This window comes from Gambusia affinis, linkage group LG21 (genome assembly GCF_019740435.1).
Source record: "Gambusia affinis linkage group LG21, SWU_Gaff_1.0, whole genome shotgun sequence".
Lineage (NCBI taxonomy): Eukaryota > Metazoa > Chordata > Actinopteri > Cyprinodontiformes > Poeciliidae > Gambusia > Gambusia affinis.
Genome location: NC_057888.1, coordinates 15,184,009 through 15,192,500, shown reverse-complemented (window position 1 = coordinate 15,192,500; position 8,492 = coordinate 15,184,009). Strand labels below are relative to the sequence as shown.

Below are 8,492 nucleotides of genomic sequence, written 5' to 3'. Positions count from 1 at the left end.
CGTCTCAATAAGAGCGGTCCTTTATTGACAATCCGGCAGCTCGTTTATCACGCGTCTTTAGTGATCGCAGCTGCCTGAACTCGATGCAGAAAACTCAATTCTCTTGTTAGCGTGCATAAAAAAAAGAAAAAAGAACTGGAAAGAAAAATAAAGTGTCATGTCGAAGGCATTGTTCGCACAGACAGAGACGCAGCTTGCATCACTTTCTTTTAAATGGAATTAAAAAAATCTAATCAAAGTGGCAAGACGGAGAGAAAATGTACATAATATATAGGCCTTTATGCACGGGTTTCACCTGTTCAGTTTCAATTCCCTTACGATGTACCAGAGAAAATGGCAATCTATTTGAAATTTGAGAACAGGAATTAAATAAATGCTTCTTTTGTCCTCATAAACTCCAGTCATGTAGAAAATATCTTATTTTTTTTTACTTTTTTTGCGTTGTCTTTTTACTTGTTTTTCTTTTTTTTTTTTTTTTTTACAAATCCATTCTAAAAATAAACAAACGACCCATCAGTTTTGCCGAATATTCATTTTAAAAAGAGAAATTCCATGCGTCCTAAATGCAGCTATGAAGTAAATACTCAAATTGTGATGCTAAATATTGATAATAATTTATTTTTTTAAACCATTACGTTATGCACAATAGAGCAAATCAATCTAATTGAATTTTAATCACAAATGATTCACGACAAAATTAGTCTTTACATTTTTTTAGGACAAAAAAAAAAGAAAGATAAAGGGAAAAAGAACTGCCTCACCTGAACATCATCTAAAGGGTGAGGTATTCCATGGATGGGGATAGAGTCCGACAGTCCCGTGTCGATGCCGTGGCCGGACGGCAGGAGCACCTCCCTGCGGTACTCCCGGCACAGCTGGTGGGGCAGGCTGCGGTGCTGGTGCAGCAGGCCGCTCTCCTGGCCCTGCCTCTGGCCCGGCCAGCCCGGGTGTTGCGACTGCGGCTGGGCGTGCAGCGAGTTCAGGGAGTACGGGTCGTTGACGTGCGAGTACGGGTCCTGAGACTGCGGGTAGATGGGCTGGTAGGGTGGGGGGAAGTACGGGGGCTGGAAGTCCGAGTTCGGCGTGTGAGAGAGCGGCGGGGCGCTCGTGTAGGGACTCTGACCCACGCCGCCCAGCTGAGGTAACCTGGCTGTCCCGTTGCTGGTGCCATCGTGGCGGTCCTGCCAAGGAAGATGGGAGACGGTCGATTGTTTTAGACGAAACCGACATTTTTTTTATTTTATTTATTTATTTTTTTAGAGAATCAGCAATGCACTAATTTATTGTAGCCACCGGATATACCGAAGGCGAAGACTTATAGGCACTGTGGCCTGAGTGGAGAACATTATGAGCAACATCGTTACACTTTTGACTGAGATCAAAATAAAACATAAAATCCACTCTATTCCATAATGGCAGCTATTTTGAAATGAAAAACGTAAACAAAAGAAAAAAAAACACACACACACACACACACACACGCAAAAAACTTGCAAATTAGAAGAGAGAGAGAGAGAAAGAGAGGAAAAATAATAAAAAATCCACAGCAGCAGAAAATGTCCACTATTTGAATGCTTTTCTCCCACAAAACGAGCACAGTTTTTTTATTTTCCTTTTTCTTTTTCGAGGCATGCAATATCCGCAAAATGAGCCAAAAATATTTTAAAAATGGGGAAAAAGAAAGGAAGGGGGGGTGAGAGGGAGGATGGAATGGAATGGAATGCACACCGTGGAAAGAAAAACTAGATCTAGTATGTCAAGGCTCCAGCAACTTACCATCGCGGAAAAACTGTGCACCAACATCTGTACGGATTTTTTGGTGCGATTTGGCAAAAGAAAAAAATATATGTTTCTTTAAGAAAAAAAAAACAAAAACAAAAAAAAACACGAAACACTCGTAGTGTTTGAAGAGGAGAAGGAGAGAGGGTGCGGGGAGGGGGGGCGACACAAGGGTGGAAAAAAAATATATATATATAGGCCCCCCAGAAAAGACTCTTCTCTCCCCGCAGGATCAGATATGCGCCTCAAAAGCAGGACGATAATCCATCAGAAAGGTGTGGTAAGATCCGAGCCGCTCGTCATTTGGGTCTTTAAAAATAAAAAAAATAAATAAATAAAAAAGAAGAAGAAGAATTGCAGATATTATTCGGCGGTGCTGGTGGATCGGGGGTCTGCGAGTTACTCCGGCTTCTATCACAGTGCTACACCGTCCCCCTCGCGCGAGCTCATATTAGCAAGAAGAAGAAGAAGAAGAAAAAAAAAAAGAGTGTCGCTTCTTCGTCCTCCCTCCTGGACTCCTAGTGGAGCGCATTCATGACTGTTAATATTACAGGAACACTTAATAATAAGGGAAGAATAGTCGGAAATCTGGCGTGAAGTGGAGGACGCAACTCAGGGCAGGAGTCTGTGCGTAAATGACGTCCATTGAAAGGAGGAATCAGTATATCTAATCAGAGATGGGGGAGCGAGAGAGAAAGAGGGAGTGAGAGAGAAGCAGAGCGAGAAAGAGAAAGAGAGAGAGTGGAGGGGAGTGGAAAGGGAGACAAAAAAAAGAGGGACATTCACTGGCGACTGGCGAATCAGGGAGAGGGGGTGAAAGGAGGGGGGCATTTTAAAAGCGTCCCAGGGCCAAAGCGCAAAAGTGAAAGAAAGAAAGACTTAGGAATAAGATCTGGACCGCGGAATAGACAGAAGAAGAAAAAACCAAGCAGGGAATGGAGGGGGGCGCGGGGTAATAATAATAATAATAATGATAACGTGCACCTCTGAAGTGGGTGAAAATTCATCAGACGACGCGATCGCCTCGTTTTCCTCGCCTGTCCCTTTGTTTTCCGCCTCAGACTCCGAAGAGCTGTCCTCCACGGGGCTTCTGTCTCTCATTCCGACTTTACTCACCGGTTTCCTCCTCGACTCCGAGCCACGCCGGGTGACATTAACTTTGATCCGGAAAATAAATTCCCACAGTCTTAAGATGAAAAACTAAACAAAAAAACGGGTGGAAGGCGGTGGTGGTGGGGAGGGAAGGCAGAGCAGCTGGATCGAGAGCTCTAACCGAACTTTTCCGCACGGCTGTTTTTTTTTTTTTTTGACACACTTCACTGCCTGCCTCCACACGCGCTTCAGAATTACGAAACACTCCAGGATTTCACATGCAAATCTGCTTGAGGTTTTGCCATCGATACCGGCCTCAAAGATCACCCCCCGCCGCCCCCCCGCGGACCGACAAAATCAACATGACACAAACAAGAAGATTCCCATTCTTTCTATTCTTTCTTTCTCTCCCTCCCTCTCTCTCTCTCTTTATTTCTTTCTTTCTTAGTTTTTGTTTTCCATGTCCGTCTCTGCGCTCAGAGGACGCGGGCGAAAGAGAGAAAGGGAGAGAGGGAGGGAGAGAAGAAAAAACACGTTCAACTGGCTTCTCAACTCCTAAACAAGCCTCTGATATTACTGCCAAAACTTTGTCTGTGTCCAAAACAACACTCACTCGCTCAGTAAGCACTCCACTCACACGCACGTACACACACACACACACACACACACACACACACACGCACGCAAGCAAGGCTGCTGTTCAACAAATATATATATATATATATTTAATTTAAAATAATTTATAAATGAAAGGAAGCACGTGGCTGTCACTTGAGCTTTAATTAAGGCGGTCATTCCCCACGCATTCTTGCGAAAAAGAATCATATTTATTGCCAATAAAATTATGGTAAGTGAATGTTTTTTATTTTTTTGTCCCGAACATTTAATATATCTGCTAATATTTTTGAGATGTTCGAAGGTGGAATTAAAATGTACTGAAGTATTTAACAGCATGTTTTATTATTATTATTATTATTATTATTATTATTATTATTATTATTATTATTATTATTATTATTATTATTATTATTATTATTATTATTATTATTATTATACAAGTAATTTTTAAATGTGTAAGAGTAGCAGCACAGGTCTGCAGTTAAATCGAACAGCTGTCAAGTAAGCGTTAAGCAAATGATCAAAATAACAAAAGTGTGCTTGAAAGTAATTATTCTTGCTCATCTGAAAATCTAGAGTACAATTAAATGTAAAAAAAAAAGAGAACAGAAAAGAAAAGAAATCCCAAAAAGTTCCTTACCTCGCAGTCTTCGTATTTAATGTTATCAGTTAATTTCCAAAGCATGTTCATGGATTTGTGGAAGTGCCTATATGTTGAGCAGCCTTGTTGTTTCCCACTCAGTGAAACTGTGCTTGCCCACCACCCCCCCTCCGCTCTGTAGTTTAAAAAAAAAAAAAAAAAAAAGGGGGGGGGTAAAAAAAGATCTACTTTTATTGAAGCTGCCTGTGAGCTGCCGCTGCTGCTGCCGCTGCCGCTGCTGCTGCTGCTGCTGTCTGTCTGTCTTGCGCTCTGAGGTCTCCCTCTAATGGTGGAAGTGGAGGGCTGGAGCAGCTCTGTAATAACACTGGCACAGGGCCTCATTAGCATATCAACAGCCGTTTGATTCCCCCCCCCCCACCCCCCGTCCTCCTCCTCCTCCTCCACCCCACCCCCCATCATTGCCGTGTATATGTGCTCACACAACATCAACAGCAATGGACATGCGGCGCACAGGTAACGCAAGCCGAAGCGGCGAGGCCGTATTGCACACACGGTTTGCCATCGCTTCTACCCGCTGAGGTGCGTTTGGACTCTCGCGTGGAGACCTGCGTGCACCTGGGACGGCTTCTTCTGCGCTTTTAACAGACTAAAAATGCACAGGCGCATTAAGTCTATAACTAAAAAACTCAACTGTGGAACTTATCGGTAGGATTTTTTTTATTTTTATTTTTATTTTTATTAAAGTGTACATTTCCAGACTTTTTTTTCTTTAATTAATTACCTTGATCCCCCCCCTCCACCCCACCCCTGGTCTTTCCCTACCTTCTAAAGCTGTGTTTTTATTCCCACTGAGAGTGGCTTTTCCTTTCATGTTAAAAAGGTGAGCCATTCCAAAAGCGTCCCACAGCTCCATTGACTATACCTGTAAGGTAGCGTGGTTTAAGAGGGGAGTGTAAATAATTAACACAACAACATGGACCCTGTTTCATTTGAATGAGTGGCTACTGGGAGCCCAACTCTGCCCTGTCGCCGGCCTAGTCCCTCACCTCAGCAGGTCGCGGGTCAGCAGACAGGTCGACGGCCTCTTTAAAGGCGTTGGCTCCCTTTTTTTTGCGCTTTAAAACCACGAATTACCATTTTTGGTGGAGCACCCTGTGTTTTTTTTTTGTTTTGTTTTTTGTTTATCTTCTTTTTTCAGGCTTTTGTTATTAATGAATCCAAAGCAGCGGCAGGATTTAGTTAGGTTTAAGCGAGGGAAACATGTTTCACATCATTTAAAGGAGGCGCATTTTTTTTAAGACATATATCTGGACAATAAAAGAAAAGTTCACTTTTTGTTGTTGTTGTTGTTGTTTACATGTAATCTGAAGTTTTAGCTGCTGGCAGGGATTGAGGATTTGTGCGCAAAGTTTTGTATTTACAAAAAAAAGTCGCAATTACGCAAAGAAGCCACCGAGGAGTTCACAGCAAAACTTTTCTAGACATCTCGACTTTCAGATGAAGGATTAAGGGTGAATTATGCACAATATACACTCACAGTTTTAAGGAAAAATCAGACGAATCATGATGCATGGAAGAAGACTAACAGACAAGATCTTAGGAAATTCGTGAACATTTTTTCGTATCAGCCTGCTTGACAAAATCTATCATCTCTTATCCATAGTAGAACACTAAACTAGCGTGCAAAAAAATTTAAATATATATATATATTTCCACAAAAGCCTTATGCCACAACAAGCCAACACTTTGACACTTTTCATGGATTCTTTTCGCTCCAGCCTCTTTGTCCAATAAAGTATAATCAACACATACCTGCCATTCCCCCATTTTGCCCATAATTGACATTCCTTGTCCTCTCTTGCCTTTGGTGGATTTGGTCGTGTTTTTTTTTTTTGTTGTTGTTGTTGTTGTTTTGTTTTTTTGCTTTTTTTGTTTTGTTTTTGTTTTTCCTGAGCCGCTCCGGTACCGTGTCTATCTCATTGAGCCTCAGGTCCCAAAGTAAACCTTTTCCCTTTTTTTCTTTTTTCTCTTTTTACATAGACCCAATCACCTCACCTGGCCATAAAAAAAAGGAAAAAGAAAGACCGTGTAGGCCCACCTGGTGACGCATGCGCACTGGTGCGGGTGTGGAACAGCTTAAGATCTGAGGAAGGCGAGGAATGAGCGCTGGATAAGTCAGAGGAAGGAAAACGATACATTTGCTTTTAAAAAACATAATTAGCATATATATTTATACAATTTTATACTTCTGACAAATGGACTTCACTCTAATAAAAACTTCCTAGAGACGCCCTGTTTATTTGAAGGTGTATTTAGCCTAATTTGGAGTGAGTGCATATTGCATAAACCTTTAGAGTATCAAACATCGTGAGGCAAAGTAAATGTGTCAAATATTAAAAACTTTGATGTGAGGCACAATTGAGACAAAAAAAACAAACAAAACAAAAAAAAATCTGAAGAGAATATAATCATGGTGTCGTTCTAGAAGTCAGTTAACTTTCCACTGCCTGTTTTATTATCTGATATGCTTTTGATGTAAAACATAAATTCTCCCTACAAATGAAATTGTGTCAATTTAAAAAAGAAGAAGAGGAAGAAAAAAAAAACAACAAAAAAAACTTGAAGGTTAACTGCCAGCGTCATTACTTCTTCAACACGCGGGAACGAAAAAAAAAAAAAAAGCCCCGTTATTGTGAGGGTCATTATTTATTTATCCGCTGTTTATTTCTAATACATACTTATGTGAAGCCCGCGGGCCGAGAGCGAATGATCTCTCCCTCTCAGACGTTCACACTCACCCACACACGCAACCCCCCTCCTTCCCCCCCCATACACACACACACACACAAATAGCAGAGGAACGCGTGCGCTCACATAGATGCTGATGGTCAAAGGTTTTAAGTCCCAAACCCCTTTTTTGTGTTTTAAACTCCCTTTTGTTTTCCTTAGATTTCCTAAAGAAGCGTCCTAATGACCCTCCCTCTGCTCCAAAACATCTAAACTAAACACATTGATCTTGATGTCAGTATCGAACAGTTTTCAGAAATGAATGCAGTATTATTTCTTTCTTTTTTTCCAATTTGCTCTTCTAAAGTTTGTGATGGAACTGCTGCTTTTTTAATTATTTGTTTTAAACCTTTCTCCGCTTTTTTTTTTTTTTTTGCAGTTGCATAATTCCGCGTGGAGTCTATCTATAGATTTTTCTGGTGTTAATATTTAAAACAACATGTTTGACTTCAAAGGCGAACACGTTTTAACTACACACAACACACACACACACACACCCACACACACGCACACACACACACACGCATACACACACACTACCTGCAGCTATATAGCGTAGAACTGGACAAAGGAGAGGAGGGGGAAGGGGGGCCGGAGGAATGGAGAGGGAAAGGGGGGAGAAGGGAGGTAGTGATCGGATCAGAAATATTGTTTGGGGGTCTGCGCAGGAGAGGAGTAACTTTTGAAGAAGAGCCGTCAGAGGGTTGGCTCCTCTTAAGAGTGGAGCGGGGTCCCGTTTAAATATCCAGCCTGCATGTGTATGGGTACTGGCTTCGGGCACCTCCACACAGCAGGCAGCGGCCCTCCGGTGAGGTTTTACAACGCGAGCGACGGTTAACACCGGTTGGTCAATATATATACAGTATAATTTATCAATTAATTATTCAAAATTGGTCCCTTTGTTATTATTACTTATTTTTATTTATTTATTTTTGTAACAATCACGCCAACGGCTTCGTAGCTCAAATGCCTTGTGTAATTAGCTGTTATTATTATTATTATTATTATTATTATTATTATTATTATTATTATTATTATTATTATTATTATTATTATTATTATTATTATTTTGCAACAGAGGGTTGGAAATTAAACTGTATTCTAGCGCCACCTTTCTTTTTGCGACGGAACACAACACGCCAAAGCAGTTTCCTGGAACCCAGTTGGGATGAAACTGTGCACTAAGAACGATTGAAGTTATATTAATTAACTAATCTACAATCAGCTTTGACCTTAATTTGGTTTGGATAAGTACAAAATATAAACCTGGTTCAAATGACGTTTTAGTTCGTTTTCATAAAATCTCAATAAAAAAATAAAAAAATAAGAATTTGAGTGGTAACCCACCACACTTGCCTGTTGCACAATTGGAACATATTTATTTATTTAAACTCTAAACAGCCAGTCGAAATTAACATAAAAAGAGGAACTTTAAGTTTAGCACACTTATTGCCTTAACCACATCGTAGTTCTAAAATAATCCTGTGGCGCCCCCTTGTGGCTGCTAAAAGTGTGACGTTTGTGGTTTGACACAATCAAGTGTAGCCGGTATAGCTTTTAGCTTTTTTTTTTCTTTCTTTCTTTTTTGATATACTGAATGTTAAGTTTTTAAAAG

General features: G+C 40.7%; 1 protein-coding gene across 4 annotated transcripts in view; it reads right to left on the bottom strand.

Annotated features, from left to right (window-relative positions):
* The window catches only part of tfap2a (transcription factor AP-2 alpha), a 14,859-nt gene extending 8,788 nt beyond the window's left edge, over window positions 1–6,071 (bottom strand). Inside the window, exons 1-2 of one of the 4 annotated variants that reach the window (XM_044104851.1) lie at window positions 5,903–6,071; window positions 762–1,181 (exon numbers count right to left, since the gene is read on the bottom strand). In XM_044104851.1, the coding sequence (XP_043960786.1) occupies window positions 762–1,181; window positions 5,903–5,935 (453 nt within the window). In that variant the 5' untranslated portion in view covers window positions 5,936–6,071. Of the gene's footprint in view, window positions 1–761; window positions 1,182–1,776; window positions 3,441–4,129; window positions 4,420–5,902 lie in introns of those variants that run through there. The other 3 variants (XM_044104850.1, XM_044104849.1, XM_044104852.1) reach the window with 3 other exon arrangements.
* Between the last annotated feature and the right edge of the window lie 2,421 nt (window positions 6,072–8,492).